We start from the raw sequence: 25,252 nt of genomic DNA, 5'->3' as shown, positions 1-25,252 counted from the left end.
AGATTTCAAAAGCCCATGCTAGGCTCAGGCTCTCTCTCTCTCTCTCTCTCTCTCTCTCTCTCTCTCTCTCTCTCTCTCTGTCTGGCTCTCTCTCTCTCTCTCTCTCTCTCTCTCTCTCTCTCTCTCTGCTTATAGTTAAAGATATACCTCTCAGCTACTTCTCTAGCACCATGCCTACCTGCCGTCATTATCTTTACCATAATGATAATGAACTAAGCCTCTGAAACTGTAAGTAAGCCCCAAATTAAACACTTCCTTTATAAGAGATGCTTTGGTCACAATGTCTCTTCACAACAATAAAAAAGTGACTACAGCAGTGGCCTCCAAAAACTGAGATCCATAAAATCACTAAAAAAAAAATGGAGTAGACAAAGCCCCAAATAGACATCTCTTGCCACCAAGTGAAACCTCCCATGCCAGGAATGGAATACGCAGAGCCTTCACCCCTACAAATTAATATTTATGGTACTGGAAGGTGTTCTACATGCTACCAAAGGAGAAAGGCAAACACCAACCAAGTTACACACCCTTCTATCTACAAGCGTGACCGGATTGCAAGATATGCTAGTGCAATGGTGGCACAAAACTTGTGGGAGTGAGCAAACACTATCTGATTTGAGTTAAGGCTATGAGAAGGAACCCATCTTCAGTGTTATTTGGGTGGCCAAGAACCTGAGATTAGATATCCCAGGAACTTAAGGAAAAACCAAAATGTTCTGCCAAAATAACATGACAATAAAATGACTTCTCATGGCTTTCTTCTATACCCATTGATCCATGCCTTGCTTTGCCATCATCAGAAATGCTTCTTTCTGTTGCGGGTGGAAACAAATACAGAGACCTACAGTCAGACAATATGCAAAGAATAAGAAACCTGGGTAAACCTTGCCCTAAAAGAGATGTCGCCATCAAATCCCTCCTCTCAGGACTCAGGGAACTCTGCAGAAGAGGAAGAAGAAAGAATGGAAGTCATAAGGGATGGAGAGCACAGATGAACCAAGGCAGATCACTATAGCTGTGCATATGACCTCATGGAGACTGAGACAGCATGCACAGGGACTGCAAGGGCCTGGACCATATGGTGTCCTAGAACTGAAAGGAGGAGTGGACATACTCCAATCCTTAAGCTAGAAACCATCTCCAGTCAAAAGCCACTTGCAAATAAAACTTAGATTTTTTTTCCACTGGGGAAACAAACCACTCTTAAGGATAGGCTTGATGTCCAAGAGTAGATGGCAAACAGAAAATGAACTCAACATCTTTGGGGGTCCTTTGCTTCATTATATAAGTTAGAAATTATTTTTAACCTTACAGGTCCTTTGTGTATATATTACAGCTTCCAGTTGCAGGTTTTATGGGATTCTTATGTATGTGTGTCTGTGTCTATATGTGTTTCTTGTGCCTTTTCTGTGGCTCTTTGTCTTGTTTGTTTTGTAATATTCTGATTTGTTTGATTTTGGTTTATCTTGTTGTATTGTGTCATTTCATAGTATATCATATTATAGTGTATTATTATTCCTTAGATGCCTATTTCTTTTTTAAAGAGAGAGGGAAAGGGTTTGGATCTGGAAGGGAGGAGTAAGGAAGAGAAACTGGGAGGATTAGAGGGGGAAGAAACCATAAATAGAATATATTGTATGAAAAAAATCTATTCCCAACAAAATAAAAGAAAATGAATCTAATGCTGCCCAACATATTAATCTTTGTTCTTAGTTCCTAGAACTGTGAGAACATAAACTTCTATTTCTTAAGACAGCCAGCCTGTGGCACTTTGCTATGTCATGCCTAGCAAAGCAATAACCCTAATACTTCATTCTTTAGCTTCAATGTAGTCTTACATTTTCTGCAGTGGTTCTACCAGTGGCCATGCACTTTATTTTCGTTTTGCTCACACTTTATCATGTCAATCCAGAAATTCAATTTTCTTGGATAATATGTGAGTGACTTATACTCATTATCACCATTGTACTGGGACTCTGTCAATGAATTCCTTGAGGTTTTGGAATCTATTCGTTTTTAAATGGTCTGGGAACTAGCTATGGGCTCGAGTTATCCTGTTGTGTGGTAAGACTCGCAGCTCACTTCTTTCCATCCCTATGTTTGCTCTTTCTATTTTCTATCCTTGGTTTGAAAAGGAAGACTATGAAGCAAACGACTCTTACTTATTCCAGACAGAAAGAGGCACCTACAGAATTCTGTCCACTTGTTGAAAGTTTTGTCGAGTGGGTGTATGTATAGTGAATGAGAAGAGGGAGACAGAGTTAGGAGCCTGCATCAGCTGACCCTCTACTCTGTACTGAAGAAAGTAAGCAAAACTGTGAGAAATGAACACATCCAAGTATTGGTATACTAGCTATTCAAATAAAGCCCCTCCTCTTTACGGCTACCAGAAAGTTCGTTTAAGTTAACATGGAGAACAGTTTATGCTGGTGGGGATAGATAACAGAAGTCTATCAGCTGAAAGAACTTGTTAAAGATGGTAGAAATGAAGATTACAATTTTACAAAACACCTTATTGCTCTAGTCTTCGTGTTAAGCTCTGCCTCTTGTTCCCATCTGGTGTGGATACCACTTCCACAAAATAGGTTAAAGTCTAATGTAGTTGTTCTTTAAGATGATGAGCTGCCCCGCGGATCAACACCTCCCACTCTGGTCTGCAGAGCTTTAGAAGGGCCCTTGACATTGCGTAGCTGGAGCCTAAAGAAAAAGTGTTTGACATAGGACAAATGAGGTCACGTCTCTCCAAGCCAAGTGTGTGCTATTAGCTGAATCACTTAGGAGAAAGCAGGCCCTCGCATTTACTTTTTCATCAACACCTCCTGTTTTAGAAGGAAATGGGTGTTTCTGAGTACTCTGGGTATGTTTAGGGGCTTTTCAGGCTCTCTTGAGTCTTCCAGATGCTTCCCTCCGCCCCTCAAAAATGTGGAAAGAGCTAAGAAACTTTCAAGAACAAGTGCATTTCATAAATGAGTGGTAATCATGGAATAGTTGCCAAATTGCATGAACTTCCTGCTCAAAATAATGGGCGAAAATATGGAAAATATAGAAAATTTTCCTCCTTTGTTCCACCCCTCACTATCAGCATTGTGTTAATCTTGTTCTCTTTAAGTACTCATGGTCCTTACACATACTTTTTTTTAAATTCCATTCACAGTAACTTTTTTAAAAAAAATGGCTGTTTCTGGTAAAAAAAATGTAGTGTTTACAGAATGGCATTTATTTTTCCACTTGAGCATCATTTAAAAAAATGAATTACAAAATCTAGGAATGAGGACTTGGAGCTAAAGCAGTGACTGAAAGAGAATTCTTTTGGTGACAGAAGAGTAGGGTGTGAAAGTTTAGTGAAAGGTGGAAGCAGGGAAAGAGTAAAAAAGCATTTCTCTCTTGTCCAGGGTCTCTTTAATTGATGATGTGGTTTTTTTCCTTTGATTGATGGAGGAGTTAACTCCAGACAGATGCAGGTTAAGATCTTTCCTGGTAAGCCAGCTCATGGTGCTACACAGAATATTAGAAATGGGTTAAAACAATATGTAAGAGCTAGCCAATAAAAGGCTAAAACTAATGGGCCAGGCAGTGATTAAAAGAATACAGTTTCCACGTAATTATTTCGGGGCATAAGCTAGTCGTGCGGACAGCCGGGTGGTGGAAGACAGCCCCGCCGCTCTTATTACAACATTTGATGATGCTTTTTTCTCTTATACATCTGCCTGTGAGCATTAGTAATGGTATCCAGACATGGGAAGAGTTTTATCCACCAGACCTTTCCTGCTTCACAGAGGTTCTTCACAAGTAAAAAAGCAAGTATCTACCTTATGCTGAAGCCTCATGATTAGTGTTAGAGATTTTTCAAATTTTCATGGTGAATTTGCAAAGAAATAAATATTTCCTAGATCTCAGATCCTCTAAGACCAGCCTTCCACAGCTTAGCTGTAGTGATGCCTACTTACATGAACCCTATGGCAATGGCACCAAGCAGATGCGGAAACTCGAAGACTCAGAGAAAACTTTCAAAGACACAGGATCCAACACAAACAACACCTGAATTCTTTATTTGCCTAATGAGAAGATTTTTTTCTAGACACATTTTTAGTTTTAGAATGGAGCCCAAAGTAAAATTCATATCAGAAGTTCACACAGAGCCTCTATTCACGATGCTTGAAAAGTAATTTACAATGTTTTTTGAGTTCCTCTAGGAAAATTATTTTAGGTGGTTTATGATCTTTCTGGTCAGAAGTAGAAGTCCTAATAACACTGTTCTCAGACATGAAAAAAGGTTGTGATTTGAATAAGAATGGCTGCCAGGGGCTCATATATCTGAATGTTTAGTTATTGGTGTGTGACTCTGTTTGAGAAAGATTAAAAGGATTAGAAATGGGGCCTTACTGGAGAAGATATGCCTTATTGGGGTGGGTGTGGTCTTGGTGGAGAAAGTACATCACTGAGGGTAGTCTTTGAGGCTTTAAAAGCCTATGGCAAACCCAAGTTTTTCTCTTTCTCTCTCGGCTGCCTATGGATCAGGTTGTAAAGCTCTCAGTTCGAGGGCCATGCCTACTGTATGCCTCCATACTCCGCATTACGATGAAAATGGACTAACCCTCTGAAACACTTAAACGCCTTCTTTTATGAGTTGTTGTGGTCTGGTGTCTCTTCACAGCAGAAGAACAGTGACTAAGACAAGAGCTTTTCTAAAAAGTGACTTGCCTTGCCCTGGCCTTCATCTAAGTGCTAGTTTCCACCCCTTGAAGTACCAGGCAAGTTCTGTGTAGTAGTTCAAAAGCAAAGAAAAAGTCAGGTATGAACTAAACTGGCTATGGAGAAATGTCCAATGAAATGCCTTATATTCCAGAAAAAAGTACCCTAACATAATTTATTTCTTTCCTGAATGTGGAAAAAGTACAGTCTGTTTTATGCTCTCTGCAGGTGTGAAGAATCTATTATGAAATCTTAAAGAAAAAAAATCTCAGTGAAAATGTTTAAAGTGTTCTCTAAACATGCTAGAGTTATTTAGTCTTTAACAACATTTACAAGAGGTGCTCACAGTGCCCTCTTTGTGTGTGTGTGTGTGTTTAATGTTTCATCAGTTAAGAGTCATCCTACTGAAGTAAGGTAGCGGACATGCATTTAGTTTTGTGTGTGTGTGTGTGCCATATCTATACCATATATGACATATATACTATATAATAACACAATTCTTAGAGCTTCACAGGGTTATTCTATTATAATAAGTCATGTGCTCTGGTCCCTTAGCAGCTTCAGAACAAACACACCTTGGAACTGGCCCTGCATTTCTGAAGGCTGCTTGTGACTTAAGGATGGTTAACTTACCATTTCCAAAGCCGTCTCCTTCAAAATCAAAGGCTTGGAGACGGATGTTCATTGTTTTCATTTGAAGCTGAGCTGACAGTTGGATGCTCTGCTCACTCACACACTTGAAGGAATGCCCAACTACTGTCTCAAACAGCATCATAGTATGTTTCATGCCCTGGTAAGTCTTCTCTGAGGAGAAAAAATAAAATGTGATATAGTCAAGAATCCTGACACTATTAGTTGAGTTCCAGGTGCTACTGGCCTGCTAATGTATTGCTATACGTTAGTCACCTTCCTTCAGGTGGTGTGCCCTTGGAGTTCTGCCATCTTTTCTTCATGAAAACAACATTCTAGGTACGCAAGCTTTTTCTGTAGCCCTGGTTGGAATTTATGTGAAGTGTTGGCAACAGTGAACTGAGTACTTTTCCTCTGGATTCCTTCACATTGTTGGAGACAGAGTTGTCACTTCCTGAGGCTATAGAGTTTCCTAAAAACTTGAGAAAGAGGAGTAAGATTGTCCTAACACATATAGTGCATGAGAGTGAGTCAGAACAAACACAGACAAGTCCACAAATGGAGCATCTGCATACCGTGAGACTCGATCAGTCCAGGAGGGAAGCTGCACCCATCCTTGGAAATGTATCCCACTCTTCCTGTTTGCTGTCCAGGGAAGGGACCCGCTAGTTATGTCATTATACCCATCTCAAAAAGGTCGTTAACGCAGATGGGGCTAAGCATACGACAAACTTCATTTGCTCCAAATCAGCACTCACCAAGCATTCTTCTAACCATGCTGTGCCTTCATGGAAGACAAAAATATTTCATGGGCCAGAGTGCCAAAGTGTCTTGTCTGTTTGCTAGTTACAGTAAGGAATAATCTCACAAAAATTAACAAGTTGGAAAAAAATGAAGTTAACAAGCTGTCCTGAGACGATGTACTAAATTATCTGTTTATACTATACTGCTACATCATGGGATGTACATCTGTAGCTTTCTTTATATATGACCTGCATATCCATATATCATCCGTCTGTCTATCCTGGGTATCCTATTGCTGTCATCCACATTGGCATTAGCCTGCCATCAGTACTGTAGGGATAATGAATTACTGTCACTAATACTAGCACCAGCACCACACTGACATGAAAACCAGCAGTGCCGTATCTACTGTTCCACATGCTAATAATGCTGAGCCCTTGATCATATGAACCTAGAATTGTTTCCCCATCTGTTAGCCTCAACACTAATTTCTACTCTAATATTCCTTTCCCACATTCCTCGAGAGTTGATCACTCTCCCACTGGCTAAAACTGGTCCATCCCTAGTGATAACATTAAGCAATTTCTAATAGCACTCATAATACTTATTCTCTAACTTAGATGAGGCAGGTGCAAATTAACACATCTGAAAATCAGTTGTATAACATTTCTATTTACATTTACCAGCATAACTGACGAAATTCTCTTGAGTAACTACATAAAATATAACAAATGGTTTAAATAGACTTGGCCCACATGGTTTCATTTCTTAGCAAATTTCATTAGTGAGAGATCATTAATTAATGATAACACTTTGAAAAGAAGAAAAAATTCGGAGCCAGTAACTGGCACAGTAGAGTAGCTCTATACAAATGCATATCTAAGGCGAGACTTTCTGGGGAAGTAGCTGCGGCCCTCTGTAGATTTGTTAGATTCATTTAGGAGCATTATCTCTTTAAATATGAACATTGGTAAAAATTTTTAAACATGCTCCACTATGGGTAATTTTCCATGAGAGAACTAAAGGGAACTTTTGTAAGTGCAAATTTGATACCCCATTTCCTTAACCCAAATCCGCTCATGATATATTTATATACTTTAGAATAAAATCTCAAGTCATTAGCTTACCTGCCCTGGACTGTTCATCCCTGGGACCTCATCTGCTGTGCGTTCACTCTCTAGGGCACATTAGTATCCTGCTCTTCCTAAGCTGCTGTGTGGTTTGACTAAGAATGTCCCCTACAAGCTCAGATAAATGGAATATTTTGTCTTTAGTTGGTTTCACAGCTTGTGGGTGTGGCCTTGGGGGAAGTACATCACTCTGGTTGGACTTTTAAGAGTTTGCAAAAGTTTTCAAAACTTCTGAATTTTCAGAAACTTCTCTCTCTCTCTCTCTCTCTCTCTCTCTCTCTCTCTCTCTCTCTCTCTCTCTCTCCTCTCATTTCTCTGCCTTGGCTTACAGATTAAGATGTAAGTTCTCTGTTTCGCTGTTTCTTGCCCCATGCCCCAGTCACCACGCCTGCCTGCTACCCCGCTTTGATGCTGATGCTAATGAACTCATGTCTTTGGAAAAATAAGCCGAATAAATCCTTCCTTCTTTAAGTTACCTTAGCCATAAAGCTTCACTGCAACAGTGGAAAAGTAGTGAATACAGCTACCTTAGCAAGCTCACTCCTGAAGACTCAGGCATCTTTCACTATTGTCATCTGGAAAAGTTGCCTCAAACCAGGAATCCACATATGGAGATAATGGAGAGACTGTGATCAAACCTCATATCTTTCAAAGAAGTGTTTCTTCTCTGGAGGCTTCCCAAAGGGCCCACAAAATAGTTCTCCATCCTCTGACATTCTGGTTTAGGTTTCTCCCTAGAATTCATTACCACTTAAGAATGTAGTTTAACATAGCTATGTATGGTGCACTTCCTTCTGGAATGCAAGCTTTACTCTGACAGAATCTTATCAGTTTGGATAATTATGACTCCTCGGTGTCTAACACAGACAGAGCATGGTACCTAACTATCTCATATTTTTGTAGACTAATATGCAATTCAGAGTACGGAATAAATTGCACTCCAACAACAAATCAGTTTAAAGGGTACTGCTTGCAATTTCCAAAAATAACAGTCGCCAATATAATCTAGACCACCATCCTCCATGATCAGATAACCTGAGGTACATATATGTTGTGAATTCTCCCAAAGCTTTATTTTATTATAGACTATTTTCTTGTTGTTTAAGAAAAAAAAAAAAACAGCATCAAAGTATATCGGCGTCAATGACATAAGCAAAGTAGAAAACGGTGATATGATCATTGCTGTCTTACCTGTATTTGAGATAGTCAAATAGGCCCCTACTTCACTGACATAATATGAGGTTTCTTCCTGTAAAACAGCAATGTGTTAAACTTTGGAGAATCTCCGTTTTTATATCTATAATCTTGGCTATTAAGTCCTTGATATGTGGGCTAGAGCATATATTTGTGCTAGTCATAATTATATTTGAAAAATTCAACAAAAGTAAACATATCACACAATAAATGAAAATAGGTAATGAATGATTCCTGGATCTAGGTTTCTCTATTTCTTATTTGTTGCTAGAACCTGAAACTAAAATTCCACCAAAAGAATTTCAGTGTTTTCAAGTTTCCAAAATGCAAACAGGCAAATAGGCAAAATGAAAGGCAATCGGAATGACTAATGAGGATGAAGGGGGTTAACTTAGACTACCCATGCTCAAGAATACATTGGGTGGAATTTGAGGGATTCATCAATCCTCTGGAGAAAATAAAACAAACAAAATTTTATATGCATTTGCCTGGGTAGAATGTCAATTGGTCTAGAGAGTTAAATAGATTTGTGTTTTCAGATTAGTTAAATTGACCACCAAAAACGAGAAGACTACAGTTTCCCGGAACCCACATTTTAGTCCCACATTTATGTGGGGGTTTTCATTTAAAAAAAAAAAAAACGCAATAGCCCTACAATCCTTTGAAAAACTGGAGGCACAGAATGCTCAAGCAAATTTAATTTGGGAATGAAGGAGTCAATTTAAAAGTAAATTTGTGTGTCTGTTTGGTGATGAGAATTAAATCCAGGGTCTCATGTATAAGTGTGTACTCTACCACTGAGCTAAGTCATTAAGCCCTTTCTATTTTTCAAAGTTAGTGATTCATATTGCTATTACCAGAAAGGGATAACAATAATGATAGTATAACCAAAATCAGAATATAAAATAAAATTACTTTCAAAAGCTTCACACTTATATATGAAATAAATTGAATAATTATAAATACATTGTAGTCCATATCCCTGTTTGTTAAACCCAAACCAAAATTAACTTGTCTTTAACATCCCCTCCATGTCAGACATTGTACAAGGACCTGGCAGAAGACCTGGCTCCCCTACGAAGTACTCCATCTCATCAGTCTTAGAGGCAAGTAGAACAACACACTTGGGCCATCTATTTACTTTAGGGGAAATTATCTGTGGCCCAAGAACTGTCTGGGTTGCTTTTATGTTTCATCTATTCATACTGTTCTTTACCTGGGACTTATTTCAGCATAAAAGAGACCTTTACTTCTGCATTCGTAGCCCAGGCTACAAGACCCCCTGCCTGAGCTGGCTGTAGTGGAACACACCTTTAATCCCAGCACTTCAGAAGCAGAGGCAGATTGGTCTTTATGAATTTGAGGCCAATATGATCTACATAGTGAGTTCCAGGCCAGTTGGGGTTACATAGTAAGAGCCTATCCCAATCGCTTCCAAAATAAAGAATTCGGCTGTACAGCAAAAGTAAAAAGAAGAACTGTTGAAGGGTTTTAAGTTTGGGAATATGGTGGATGCTGTGTTTATAAAGTCACAGTAACTTGTCTCATAATTTCCATTTTACAGATTAAGAAATATCCTCCAAGTATGTGCACAAGCAGTTGGTACGGACTCCATAGTGGCATAAGTTCCTTCTGGACAGTGGTATGACCAGATTCATTTGTTTGGCCTTCCCCCCAGATAATTACTTCCATAGTAATTACTTCAATATAATAGGCAGCAGCTGAATATTCACCATATTGTCTGCAATGCATATGCTTTTATAGAAATGATCCCTTTTGTCATTTTTAAGTAATAAAATAGAAGTTAAACAGATTAAGGTTGCCTGTTTACTGCCACAAAACTAATCAGTGACAGAGTCAAATTTACAGCTGACTCTGCCCTTAATGTCAAAGCCTTTTCCACTCGACTTGATGTCTCTATTTTCTGTTAGGAAAACTCAGAGCCTTTCTAGTCTCTGGGGATTAGAAAGAACCCATTTTGGTATTTGATGTTGGTTTTAGAATAATTCCATTTATCTGGTGTCCATTGGGAATTTCCAGAAATCTTTTTATCCCTGATACTTCCTCCTTGAGTAATCTGCAAAGGGCACTGGTGACTAGACCCCCAATAAAGCTAAGGCTCTCCTGAGAGGAACTGAAACCCTTCTTGTACTTTTCAGAGGAGGCTGAAGAAGAAGGCAAACATGATGTCAACACTTCCTTCCTCTCCCTCTCAAGCTCCTTATTCTTATCTGAAAAGATTTCAAGAGATTCTTGTGTACTTCTGCCAGGTCCTAGCTTGAAATTTAGAGCTGAAGTACTAGCACTAGAATGAGGAAAGATCAAGCCATGCGAGAGCCAATCAGTGGGATGAAATTCATGCTCACCTTAACAAATGTGACATTCACTGATCCACCTTGGAAATCCAAGAAGAGGTTGGACTTTTGGGAGCCACATTTCCCAGATGCGTGGGTTAGGCTGGGGTCAATGTTGAAGTGTCTCTGAGTTGCAAAATCCTGAACCAAATGAGATAGATCCATTCAGTAAGAGATCAGGGGAAAAAACCTCAAGCCAAGTCAGAGACCCAGAAGTTCAAGCTACTAAATGAGTAATAAATAAATGAATATTCATTTGAGACCCACACATTCCCCTGGTGGATGGCACCCTCTTACTTCCAAGCATATGCTTAAAAGATTTCTTAGAAGAAATTCTCCCATGATAGGGACATCTTAATGAGTATCTCATAGGAGGTAAATTGTATGGAATTCAGTTTTTGTTCAGTTCAATGTACTGAAAAGTGATAGAGGGGGGAGTTTGTATTCTAAAGTACTTCTGCCTCAAATACAGACAGGTGAGTTTTCTTTGAATAAAAACTAAAAATAATTTATGATGATTCCTTCATAAGTAAAATGTTTTATTATAACCCCTTTCCCTCATGTTCTTGTTAACTTGGATTTTTGTATTGATGTCGCAGTGGACTGGAACTATGGGGAACATCAGATTTCAACATCTCGTGTCAGAAAGGAATTGAGGCTGGGAAGGCATGCAGAGGGACAAGGCCAGGCTGTGCCTGTTATTCAGCTTCCCTAATATTGGCAATGCTGGCTCAAGTAAGAAGTATACATACTGAAGTTCCCTTTGCCTTCTCTATTTTACTTTTCTATTGGAACACATTCCTTTATGATACAGAACACTGGAAAGATGAACCCACAGCTAGTTACCTGTCTCACCTAAAGAAGTGGAAGTGATGTAGAGAACTGCTCTTTTCTGCCTTGTAAAAGATGCACTTAAAGGGGTGTGCCACCATTACCCAGCAAGAACTGCTCATTCTCAAGAAAACAGCTCCGGTCAGACTTTGAAGATAGCATTATCTTCCTATGACCTCAACTTACCGAATCCTTTTCTTGAACAATCAGTGCTAGTCCCATCTCTGCTTTTATACAGAGCTTGCTTCCATTTAGGACTTCATATGTTCCAGTTTTAGCTGTTGACAACTGGGTTGTAAGAGTGGACCCAGGAACTACGGGGGCAGTGGAGATTGGTGAACTGTCCTTGTGTGTAGGTACTGATGTTCCTGAGACATGGGTGAGTGGAGTTGGCTTCTCGTTGGTTGTGCTTTTGTGTGAAGCTGTGAAAAATGTTTGGGGGAGGGTAGTCTGACCACCAAGCTGTGTAGTTCTCCCAGTTATGTGGTTGACAGTAGATATACTAGCTCCAGTTGTATGAATTGGTAAATGTGCAATTGATCTAGGGCCAATGGTACCTTCAGTAGATGAAGCAGTCACATTTGAGTTACTAGGTCTGACTAAGGTGTAGTTAACTGGGCTGTTGGGTATAAGACCTCTTGTAGTTACTGGAATTACTGCTTTGATTGTTGTGTGAGCTGTGTTTTCAGAGGTGGAGGTTTCAGCAGCTAATTGAATGTGATCATCCCTTGATCTTGGTACTAATGTTACATGACGTGTTTCATTAGTCAACTGTAGGAGAGGTTTTGCTGTGGTCTGTCCTGTTGTTGTTGAAGTATATTGAAGATAACCTCTGATTTTTGGAAGGTCTTTTTCTCTTATTTGATGGCCATGTAAAATTACTGCAAATTAAGAAAGCAAAAATGTTATAAGCACTGCTTACAAGGTCCCTCCTCCATTCCCATTTTAATGCACTCATAAGTAAACCAGTATTCACAGTTTCACATTTGGGGAAAACTTCCAAAAGTTGCAACAATGAAGTGAAGAACACCAAAGACTCTAGTGCCAGGCCATCATTGAAATATTTTTGTTTGCGCATGTGTTTTTTTACATGTTTATGGCTGTATTCCATACATGCTGCATGTAACCCTTTCATCTGCATAGGTTTTGGTACCAATGAACACCAAAGTGACAATGTTCAACTGTGAAACCAAAAGGAAGTCATAAAATGCCCTGCAGTAAACAGTGGCTGTGATTATTTTATAGCCTGAGGCAGCAGTAGAGATTTATATGATTTGAGATTGTTCATGGAATCATGTAATTCCAAGTTGAAATAAGTCTCATAAACTATTTAGTTTAAACCATAATTTGATGGATAAATTGTGTCTAATTTATATATATTTATGCAATCTATGCTTAATTGCTGTCAATGATGAGAGAATATTTTCTCATAAGACAGTCCCATTCATATTAATTTTTTCTAAATATAGACCAACTTCTATTATTTTCTTAATCTTTTGAGCAATCCAGTCTTTGTTAACTAAGAAAAAAGTCAAGGTGTAATAGCTCCGGTCCTTCATGTTTTGGTTTAAATGTTAGCTCTTCAGAGGGCCTTCCCTTTTTTCTCCTTATATAAAATGGCTCCATCACCATGATTCTCCATCTAGTGATATAGTAATTGTTTCAGCTTCACCTATCACATCTTGTACTCACATATGGGGAAAGTATCCAGATATTTACTGATCACATTGACAGTAGATTGTAGAACTCCTTCCTTGAAAAAATGTTCACGTGCTAGTTCATTTGTTGGTTATGCATCTCACTCACTAGATTAAAAGCCTAAAGTTGAGAACTGTGTCCATAGTTTACCACAAGTGCCTGTGCATAAAAAGTGTTCAGGAGCTATGAGCTGGATGAGTGAGTAAAGGAGGATGCTAGTGTTAGAGACATTCTAGAGTTGTTATAATGCTCAAACAAGTTTGTTTCTTTGAAAACCTTCAGGACCATTGAGTATATAGTGACTGCTGTTGACACAAATTCTCTCCAAGAGTATCTTTTAAGGAACTTAAGACCTCTGTCTCCCTTTCTTCCAAATTCTATCCTTGCTTCTTTGTAAGTATATATAAACCCAGAGAAGTAGACTAAATTCTGAGACTGGTCCTTGGAAACTTCTTGATAAGATGTGCTGGGAAACAGCTCTGTCCCTTCAAAATTCTTGGTCCTACTGGATTTACTCAGACATTTGCAGGAGCTGTAATAGTTGACTCTGGGCTGAGACTTGGGAAAAGATGCAAAGAGAAGAAACATAGATTTACCCTGGTATTTATGAAATCCTTGCATTCATAACAGTCAATATAGTCTATAAGAATCTTTAGGTCGGCAGTCTTGTCTACTTCCCATAGCCAGGAGGATAACTATATGTTTTTCCTTGGGTTCACCCTCTTATTTAGCTTCTTTAGGATCACAAATTACAGGCTCAGTGGCCCCTATCCATGGCTAGAAACCAATTATGAGTGAGTACATCCCATGATCTTCTTTTTGGGTCTGGGTTACCTCACTCAGGATAGATTGCCAGTCAAAAAATTGGAATCTTGGAGGTGGGGTGGGATGGGGGTAAGGGGAGATGGGGAGAGAAAAGTGTGAAGGAGAGGATGAGGGGAACTTGGGGAAATGGGATGATTGAGGATAAAGGAAGGTTGGATAGGGGAGCAGGGAAGCACATATCTTAGTTAAGGGAGCCACCTAAGGGTTGGCAAGAGACTTGAACCTGGAGTGGCTACCAGGTGCCCAGGGCAATGTCCCCAGTTAGTTCCTTGGGAAGCTGAGGATAGGGAACCTGAAATGACCCTATCCTATAGCCATACTGATGAATATCTTGCATATCACCATAGAACCTTCATCTAGCGATGGATGGAGATAGAGACAGAGACCCACACTGGAGCACCGGACTGAGCTCCCAATGTCCTAACGAGGAGCAGAAGGAGGGAGAACATGAGTAAGGAAGTCAGGACCACGAGTGGTGCACCCACCCACTGAGACAGTGGGTCTGATCTATTGGGAGCTCACCAAGGCCAGCTGGACTGTGACTGAAAAAGCATGGGATAAAACCAGACTCTCTGAACATGGTGGACAATAAGAGCTGATGAGAGGCCAAGGACAATGGCATGGGGTTTTGATCCTACTTCATGTTCTGGCTTTGTGGGAGCCTAGACAGTTTGGATGTTCACCTTCCTAGACCTGGATGGAGGGGGGAGGACCTTGGACTTTCCACAGGGCAGGGAACCCTGACTGCTCTTGGGACTAGAGAGGGAGGAGAAGAGGAGTGGGGGGAGAGGGAGAGGGGTGGGAGGAGGGGGAGGGAAATGGGAGGCAGGGAGGAGGCGGAAATTTTTTTTTCAATAAAAAAAAAGAAAGAAATTCTAGTATTTCCCAACCAAAAAAAAAAAAAAAGAATCTTTAGGTCTTCTTCTTCCATTCAATACATTTTAAGTGGTTAATTTTTCTATATTAATAGGTAACAACAAAACCTCAGCACTTATGCTACTGAGGATCAAATCCAAGACTTTGTATATGCTAGGCAAGCACTTTACTACTGAGCTACATTCCATACTCATAACACTCTCCAATTAATGGACACGTTCTACGTGGTGGCTTCAAACCAAAGATGCTCCCTCATCTTCTCACAGAAACATTTGCTCAACCATGTTCACTGTTGCTCTATTCATAATAATCGGAAAGTTTAAACAACCTAGATGTCCCTCAACAGAATAATGGTTAAAGAAAACATGGTATACTTACAAAATTCAGCAGTTTAAAAAAAATTAAATTCACAGGTAAACAGATGTAACTAGAAAAAAAATAAAATATCCTGCATGAGGAATCCTAGACCCAAACAATCCAAGCTATTGTCAAGACTAGCAGTTTCTGAGCTCGTGAAAGCTCATGGACTCTGGACTTTGGGAGCCTGCATGGGATGGGCCTAGGCACTCACTCTACATGTGTGAGGTCATTGTGTAGCTTGGTCTGACTGTGAGGCTTTTAGCAGTGAGATCATGCCCTGTCCCTGGAGTGCTTAGCTGGCTTTTGGGAATATGTTCCCCATGCTGGATTACCTCACACAGCATTGGGGTAGAGCAGGGGGAGGAGCTTGGCCCTGCCTAAACTTGATGTGCCATGTTTGGTTAACACCCATGGGAGGCCTGACCCTTTCTAAATGAAGATGGAGGAGTGGATGGTGAGAGGGCCATATTGGAGGCTGGGCGGGGAGGGGGGAGGCAGGAGGAGAAGAAGAAGGGGAAACTGGTCAGTTGAGAAAATAAATGAAAATTTTTCTTTTAAAAAAGACTTGAGGGTTTTTTCTCTATATAAACTGACAACAAGGCCTCATTGCTGAAGACAAAACCTACACAACTCATTGACCATGGAGAAATCAAGCTAGTGCATACATAGAACCATCACCCCATGGGCTAGCGTCGTTGGTACAGGACACTACTCTGCACACTAAATTAAAAAAGAAACATAAACATCGATCGAGCCACAAACTCTTAGATCAACAATGTTGTCCTGCCTGAAATATATACAGGGCAATGGTGGTACAAAGCTGTATGTGAGAGTAATGAACCAATATCTTATTTGACTTAAGGCCAATTCCATGAGATGGAACCCATACCCAACACTGCTTGGGTGACCAAGACCCAGATACTAGACAGCATAGGGACCTAGGATAAAATCAAATACTACTGTTCTAAAAAATAGCAATAAAAATGACTCCTAATAACATTCTGCTCTACCCTTAGATCTGTTCCTTGCTCAAACATAGAAAAGCTTCTTCCTGCAGCAGATGGGAACAAATACAGAGACCCACAGCCGGACTATGTGCAGAGTGAGACACCTTGGAACACTCAACCCTAATTTGCTTCCATCAAATCCCTTCCCTCAGGGATCAGAGAGCCCTGTGAAAAAGGAGGTAGCAGGAGTATAAGAGCAGGAAGGGATTAAGCACAACAAGGAAACAAGGCCCTCTAAACCCTCACAAGCACGCTCATATGAACTCAGAAACTGAAGCAGCATGCACAGGGCATGCATAGGTCTATACCGGGCCTTTGGCTAAGTATTATGGTTTCAGGTTTAGTTGTTTTATTGGATTCCTGAGTGTGCAAATAAGTGGCTTCCTAGTTCTTGCATCTTCTCTTGGGCTTTTTTCCTTCTATTGATTTATTTTGTCCAACTTTGTTGTGGTAGTTTTCTCTAATTATATTTATATTTTTAAATGAATGAGTGAATGAATGAATGAAAACCTAATCCCTAGGGTAGAGATTAAGGACTGAACTGTTATTTATACTTGCTGGAAAGAAGAAAAGAACTTTTCTCCTCTAGAGTGATATTGGGTATATATATATCAACCACTCCAAGACAGGCCTCACGTTCAGAAGCAGTTGACCAACATATCATGCAATGCACAAATTTTTACTGTGCTTATATTTGGTTACATTTTGGAGAGGTTATTGTTGTTTTTATTGTTTAGCTTTTCTTTGGGGGTGTGGTTTTATTTTGTTTACTTGTTTTGTGAGCTATTGTATTGGGCTTTTGTTTGTTTTTTAAGAAAGAACTTAAAGTTGTGTAGTTAAGGTGCGGAGATGATATGGAATAACTTTGGAGAGGGGATGAATATGATCAAAATATAATTAAATTTAAAAATTGTTTTAAATAATAAAAAAGTGAGGGCAACCAATCTCAAAAGGAAAAAGAATCCATCCCTCATATAAGGACTAGCCAATAATGTATACAAATGCAAACAAATATATGTGTGTTTTCAATATAACACTGAGAAAAAAGGACATGAAACGGTAGTTAAAAAGACATTTACTAATCTGTCCACAGAACAAAAGATGGGAAGGTGCTGCCTCCAAAACCCAGCCTCTTCTTCCTCAGCAATGAAACCTTGACTGTAAGCTGAGTCTGAGTTTTGTGAAATAAAGAACCCTTCATCCTACTTTCTCTTCTAGCAGGGTGAGAATATGTTCATAGGCAGCAATTTTTGCTTTTTATATTAGCTTAAAACAATAAGTTGTGGAGGTTTTTTTCACGGTGCTAGTGACTGGAGCCAATGCTAAGCCAATACTATCATTGCTCTATATCCCCAAATCAAGTCACTTCTTTTATGTATTTCTGAGAACATGAAAATATAATCCTGAAAGAATGCCACAAACAAAACTACATGTATTAAGGCAGCTGCCATGACGCTTCAGGCAGCTTCCATAATATCCGTGTAACATCTAATGCCCCTGTGTCCTCCACTAGAGCATTTCAGCAGTGCAGTGTAGACTGTGTCGGTGGTCTCACAAGCTAAATTCCGTGGTTCTGGAAGAAATTGGAAATTAGTTGGTACAATAGAACAGAACAACAACCCAATAGAACTCAGTATCTTGGGTATAAAATACTCAGGGGAGAGTACGTATTTAAGACAGCCAGTAATTAATCTAAGCTTGGCCTCCCAGGCAACCTTTCTGAGTTGGTTGTGCAATAACAATATTTTAGTAACCTTTTGGATGCCTGAATTTACACTTTCTTAATTGCTGTAACTGGTCAGATTACAGTTGATACATTTTTGAATGTCACAGTTTACATAAAATAAACAGCAGTCACATTTAAAAAAATAGAGAATACAGTATGTGACTAGATAACAGCTCCAATTGCTAAGCCCTGGTTCAGTTATCCTAGGTTAAGGTGATTTTTATAAACTCACATTGATCTATAATATCCAAACTAATGTGGGTGCCTAAGACAATGTCTTCTGGGGTTGATACCCATTCTAGTTCACAGAAATTCTACTCAAACCATAAAGGCCCTTGGGGAAAATAGAAGGTGGTTCCTGCCTGTGCACACTAACAGCTTTTAAATGTCATCACAATAAATACCTGGAGGAACAGAAACCATATCTATAGCCCTTCCTGCCTCACTTTAGGTCCAGGGAACAAACAAGCATTTGGATTTAAAAGAACTAGATAAAGCATGGCCACCCCAGAAAATGGGCTATGTCACTTACCATCCAGGGACAGGAAGAGCATGGCCACGGCAGAGAGTTGCCCAGGCATGGCGGGCGAGCTTGGTTGAGCACAGCGGAACCTTCTGAACTGCAGGAATGAAGTCGGTTTCAGAGCAGTGCACAGAGCAGTAGGAACATCAAACTCCCTGCCCTTTGTCCACTTCTGGCAGAGACACTGACCTCACTCACATGAAGAGAGCTAAGGATCTTGCTGCACGGTGAGGGCAGCTCACAGTGGCAAAGTAAACACTTGCCTCTTCCTGGAGCGTTTGTGGGAGGTGAAGGTGTAGGTGGGACTGGCGAGGGTGAAGGGTGGCAGAAATCATTTCTCCGAAAAATGTGGCAGATCTGTGGCAGCTCCTTGCCTATGACTTTGCTCTCCTCTTTATGAAATACCTTGAGGACATTCCTGTAAGCCCTTGTCAGCCAGTTCTTCAGGCACAAGGTTGAGCAGAAGTTCTAGAACACTGTCTCTGAGTATGATGCATGCCAGTGTGGCGTTCATAGCTGCCTCACTTGGAACCTTGTGGGAACTAAGGACATGGGGAGTTGAATCTGGCTCTGGCTGTTCACCAGTTGAATTACACTGGTGACTTTTTGTTTCGTGTATACTGAAATGAAAATATAGACAAACATATTGGTGTTTTCACACAATGTTAGGATCTGTTGAATAACAACAAATTCACACATAGTTTCAGTGGTAGCTATCTGCCAGATATTTCTGCTTTGCTTGGGTTCTTTATTCTAATCTTAATTTTTAATATTAAATTAGATCATTCACACTGGCATACTTCATACTGAGAGAGAGAGAGAGAGAGAGAGAGAGAGAGAGAGAGAGAGAGAGAGAGAGAAAGAAAGAATTTTTGGAAATAAATGATTTCCTAATGTTTGATCTGAGAATAAAGGGTTCCTAGGCTCAGGTGACTGTACTAAAAAAAGAATCTTTTTATTGGATTATGTGTACTCCATTAAAATCAAAACGACTCTGAGATTCCATCTTAGTTGCAAATCAAAACAACTCTGATATTCCATCTTACACCTGTAAGAATGGCCAAGATCGAAAACACTGATGACAACTTATGCTGGAGAGGTTGTGGTGAAAAAGGAACACTTCTGCATTGCTGGTAGGAATGCAAGCTGGTACAGCCCCCTGTGGATGTCAGTGTGGCAATTTCCTTGAGGAAGGAAACAACCTTCCTCAAGACACAGTAATGCCACTTTTGGGTATATATCCAAAGGATGCTCAATCATACCACAAGGACATGTGCTCAACTTTGTTCATAGCAGCATTGTTTGTCATAGCCAGAACCTGGAAACAACCTAAATGCCCCTCGACCAAAGAATGGATAAGGAAAATGTGGTACATTTACACAACGCAGTACTACACAGCAGAAAAAAATAACGACATCTTGAATTTTGCAGGAAAATGGATGGAGTTAGAAAACGCTATTTTGAGTGAGGTAACCCAGACACAGAAAGACAATAATCACATGTACTCACTCATAGGTGGTTTTTAAACATAAGACAAAGAAAACCAGCCTACAAACCACAATCCCAGAGAACTTAGAAACAATGAGGATACTAAGAGAGATGTACATAGACCTAATCTACATGGGAAATAGAAAAAGACAAGCTCTCCTGAGTAAATTGGGAGCATGGGGACCTTGAGGGAGAGTTGAAGCGGGAAGGGGAGAGGCAAGGAGGGAAACAGAGAAAATGTAGAGCTGGATAATAATCAATTAAAAAAAAAACAAGAAGAATCTAAAGTTCTCAGACACAAAGCACAGAGACTCCCTGAACTGGAGGCAATTAGAAGACCTCTTCCCTGAGGACTCATGGTACAAGAAGCAACCAACAGTCCTACCCAGTTATGATGCCTATGAACCACAACATTCAGCATGGCACAGTAACTTAAGGGTGCAATAGTGGTGTGCATACCCTGGTAGTAACCAACAGCTCTCTAATTGGACTTAAGACCACTCAACAGAGGGAAGTTGTGCCTGGTATTGGAAACCTAAGCAACTACCTCAAGCCATTGAAGTCACGGGTCTTGGTGAAGAACCTACAACTGCCACTTTATTAAATAAGCATAATATCTATGTATAGTCTGTATATTTGTCCTTATGCCCATAAATGAGTATAGGTTTCACCCTCATCTTTTTGCAACAGACAGAAACTTACATAAAACCACAACCAAGAAAAATGTAACTCCTGTTCAAGGATCATTGTGGAAGAGGAGCAGAAAAATTTTAAGAGCCAGAGGATCAAGGAGTTTTCTGTGAGACTGTGTCTACTAGTAATGTCAGAAGCTCCACCAATAAAATCTCACTAACATGACTGCCTGAGCATGCTCTGAACAAGGACAACAACAATAGACATGCTGAAGTGGAGAGAGGAAAGCCCATAAGGCCCCAACCTTTCATAAAGAACTACAGGAAACACTGAGAGCAGCAGAAATAGTCTTCCCCAGGGAAGAACACACCAGTTGGTTCACCCAAACCAAAAGGTCAGCTCTGAAAATATGCATATAAGTAATAGAATACAGACTGAGCAGGTTACATTTAGGATTATAGGATATGTATATATATATATATATATATATATATATATATATATATATAATCATGCAATAAGTTAATCAAAAGGGGCCATGATTTTGAAAAAGAACAAGAAGCGGTACATGGGAGGGTTTTCAAGGAGGAAGGGGAACAGGGATATTGTCATCGGGAACTCACCAAGGCCAGCTGGCCTGGGTCTGAAAAAGCATGGGATAAAACTGGACTCACTGAACATAGCGGACAATGAGGACTACTGAGAACTCAAGAAAAATGGCAATGGGTTTTTGATCCTACTGCACTTACTGACTTTGTGGGAGTCTAGGCAGTTTGGATGCTCACCTTAATAGACCTAGATGGAGGTGGGTGGTCCTTGGACTTCCCACAGGTCAGGGAACCCTGATTGCTCTTAGGGCTGATGAAGGAGGGGGGCTTGATTGGGGGAGGGGAGGGAAATGGGAGGTGGTGGTGGGGAGGAGGCAGAAATCTTTAATAAATAAATAAATAATTTTTTTAAAAAATGAAAGAAAAATCTTAAGAAAAATTTGAAGTGCTTTCTTCACCCTGGTGGGAACCGAGGTAACCCAGCAGCTGAAAGACGAGTTCCAACTACTCTGCAGAATAAATTGCACCGCAACATCAATGATTAGATGGAGTTTCAGAGACATACAACACTTCCTAGCAGTTTCTTGTACCCTGGAAAGACACCCAGAACTATTTAGCTGGCCACAGAAAACTGTGGTCATCTCTTGTGGCTTTAAGTTACTCAGGTTTGGGAATCATGTTATGGCTATAAATAGTCAATCCATACATGGGTAATGGGTAAGGGAAGACAGTAGAGGAACCTGGCTCAGGGATGTTTGCCTCTTGTAGGAAATTCACATGAGACATCTTCTAGGGTGCTTGTCCTACACTGGTGTCTACTGATGCCAGGAGCATCAGTGAGGATGCGAAATGACAGTCTTCCTGAAAGGTCTGCAAGGAACCTTGTCCTCTGTCACAACCACCTGTGACCCAGAGAGGCTTGATCTCCAAGACAATGTTGAGCTATTAGGGACTACAGAGCCACCTGCTGGCACACAGGGTGGAAGAGCAGTCAGTGCTCTTGAGTGCTAATTATTTGCCATGCCCCATCCTTATAAACACTCAGGATGAAAATCAAGTTATGCTTTGATAATAACAAACCCTTAAATGATACATTCTTATGAAATTTGGAGAAGGGCTGGTCCTGGCAGCCAACATCTGGCAAAGAAGATGTTATGTGAGTCTTGGAGACATTTCCAGGCTCTGTGGTGGAATAAAAAGAGTGCTGGTTGGAGGTGGGATGGGAGGGATGAAAAGTGAATAACAGACCTTCATGGATGGATGCTATAGCTCACACCACATAAACCCTGCATGGTTTAGGGAATCCAAATTTAATAAATTTATAAGTTGTAATTTTGATTAAATAAATTGAGCAAAATTTGCCAAATAAAGCTATTAGTAATTTAAAGTAGCCTTAACAGACGTTTTTAGTTAGATTTTGAAGATAAAATGATGGCCTTTCTCTTTTTGTCCACTGGGTGGCAGAACGTCACTATCGTAGATCTTGCTGGTTACCCGACAGCTCTATTGGCATAGATAGTAAATGAGGAAACTGTTTTCATTTAAAACCCAGATTCTTTTTCTCTATTCTTAAAACTAAGCACAGTTTCTAAACTTCAGCTCCAGAATGTCAACTAAAGTTCACCATTTCATCTGGAGGCAGTGGCGTTTCTCTAAAGCCATGCTTAAGGCCTGGGCTCACCTTCCTGTCCTCCACAGGTCAGATGGTGAGATGCTAAGGGAGAGCATGACATCATCCTAGGAGCTTCAGCACGTTTATCCTCACAGGCTGTGCAATGTTAACTCCATTCTGTAAAATAAATGATGAAAGGATGGAAGCGCAAAGAGGCTAACTGCTTGTCTAAACAGATGGAACTGGACTTCAGTTGAGCCCTTTCTTATGTTGTGAGAAAAAAGAAATGAGGGAGGAGGGGACAAGTTATGGGACTGGAGAGATGACTCAGCAGTCAAGAGCAGTGACTGCTCTTCCTGAGGTCCCATACTCAGTTTTCATCATTCACATGGTAGCTCACAACTGCCCAGACTCTGGTTCCAGGGATCAGTGTCCTAGTCTGGCCTCCTCCAGTGCGGGAGAATTGTCTGTATTCTGTCAATCATATTATAAATAAACGCTGATTGGCCAGGCAGAAAATATAGGCGGGAAAACAAGACAGGAAGTAGAAATGATGTAATGAGAACAGGATAATTCTGGGAAGGAGGAAGTTTATTCCTCCCACTCCTGCCCAGACCACCTAAGCAGCAGGATGTGACCTGCCCCACTAGAAAAAGGTACTGAGCCACATGGCTAACATAGATCAGAAAATGGGTTAATCAAGATGTGAGAGTTAGCCAGTGAGAGGCTAGAGCTAATGGGCCAATCAGCTTATAATTTATGGAGACCTATGTGTGATTTTCTTTGGTGCTAAACATTTGTGGGGTAAAGGGCAGGACAAAAACCCCAACAACAAACAAGCTAGGACCCCCCTCATGTTACAAATTGGCTCCCACGTGGATAACTTCCTTCACAAAAAGCCTGAGAAAGCTTTGGAAAGACTAGAGTAAAGCATTTTGGTTTTCAGCCATAGCAGGAAAAAAGCTGCTGTTTTAAAATGCTGGCTTTCTGGGCCTTCCTACCAGGGAAAACTGACTTTTTCAAGCAGGCAGTCCGGACTATGGAGCTATGGATACATTGTTGCAGCTTGCTTCCTGGCAGGAAACCGCCATAGGAGCTTTTGACTGTTGTTTACTATTGCAGCTTGCTTCCTGGCAAGGACTTTAAAATGCCATAGAGTTGTTGCAAAAAACTTCTCCATATTCCTTAGCAAATTAAAGACCCATGTGGTCAGAAAAAGAGAGATATACACTAAAGAGAGATTCAAAGACTAAGAAAACCTCTAAATGATTTACAGTGTGTTAAAAATATATACAGGCTAAAGATTAAAGTTCTAAGGAAGGAAGGAAGGAAGGAAGGAAGGAAGGAAGGAAGGAAGGAAGGAAGGAAGAGTAGTAGCCTGGGAGGCAGAGACAGATGGATCTCTGTGAGCTCAAAGATAGCCTGGTTTACAGAGGGAATTTCAGGACAAAGATATACAGAGAACCTATCTCAAAAGGCCAAAAGTTAAAAATAAAAATAAAAGAAATAGAGGTTAAAATAAAGCCATGTAAAGATGGAAAATACACAGAGAATCTTGATACTGTATGCTGTTATGCTCTCTTTGAATTGTTTGTATGCTGAGGAAGGAGCAACAGCTGCTAAAAGATATTTGCTTATAAATTCTGCAGATAGGTATTTTGAAAATATCTTGGCTTCAAAATTGAAGTCAAAAGGTATGTTACTTTGAAGAAGAGATTTTGCTTTTATTTCCACAGAACATGAGAGGCTGTGGATTTATTCAGAGTTAAGAAAAATCCAGTTTGATCAAGGAAGACCACCTGAAAAATCTCCAACAGGAATAGATGGCCCAGATGTCTGAGTTCTTCATCCAGAACAGGTTCAAGACTGCTGCCTGAGATGATGAAGACTCACAGGATACTTCAGTCAGGACTTGATCATAACTCTAAATTTTCTTTAGGTCCCCATAAGATTATCAGCTCCCCCAACCAGCTGGAAGTAGCCTGCAATACTATGCCCACATTCCCAAAAAATGGACTATGGATATTTTCCTTTGTTTTTTTTTTTTTTTTTTTTTTTTTTTTAAAGAGGGGAAAGTGGTGCGGGAGAATTGTCTGTATTCTGTCAATCATAAATAAACGCTGATTGGCCAGGCAGGAAATATAGGTGGGAAAACAATACAGGAAGTAGAAATGATGTAATGAGAACAGGATAATTCTGGGAAGGAGGAAGTTTATTCCTCCCACTCCTGCCCAGACCGCCAAAGCAGCAGGATGTGACCTGCCCTGCCACGGACCGGCTCAGGGGAGCCACTCAGACCGTGGGAGAAGCAGGGTCTTGGTAACAGGAAGGCACAAGTTCGGCAAATGACAGACAGAGACAACACACAAGAGAGTGGTTGG

The 25,252-nt window shown here is 40.3% G+C and overlaps 1 protein-coding gene across 4 annotated transcripts in view; it reads right to left on the bottom strand.

Annotated features, from left to right (window-relative positions):
* Lamp3 (lysosomal associated membrane protein 3) overlaps window positions 1–18,831 on the bottom strand; it is a 33,276-nt gene extending 14,445 nt beyond the window's left edge. The window contains exons 1-6 of one of the 4 annotated variants that reach the window (XM_057765070.1): window positions 18,600–18,827; window positions 11,762–12,456; window positions 10,757–10,885; window positions 8,388–8,445; window positions 5,326–5,496; window positions 2,563–2,697 (exon numbers count right to left, since the gene is read on the bottom strand). In XM_057765070.1, coding sequence (XP_057621053.1) covers window positions 2,594–2,697; window positions 5,326–5,496; window positions 8,388–8,445; window positions 10,757–10,885; window positions 11,762–12,456; window positions 18,600–18,648 — 1,206 coding nt within the window. In that variant the 5' untranslated portion in view covers window positions 18,649–18,827 and the 3' untranslated portion in view covers window positions 2,563–2,593. Of the gene's footprint in view, window positions 1–2,562; window positions 2,698–5,325; window positions 5,497–8,387; window positions 8,446–10,756; window positions 10,886–11,761; window positions 12,457–18,599 lie in introns of those variants that run through there. The other 3 variants (XM_057765067.1, XM_057765071.1, XM_057765068.1) reach the window with 3 other exon arrangements.
* Between the last annotated feature and the right edge of the window lie 6,421 nt (window positions 18,832–25,252).

This window comes from Chionomys nivalis, chromosome 3, assembly GCF_950005125.1.
Source record: "Chionomys nivalis chromosome 3, mChiNiv1.1, whole genome shotgun sequence".
Lineage (NCBI taxonomy): Eukaryota > Metazoa > Chordata > Mammalia > Rodentia > Cricetidae > Chionomys > Chionomys nivalis.
Note: the sequence above shows the minus strand (reverse complement) of the source record. Positions and strands in the feature narration are given on the sequence as shown.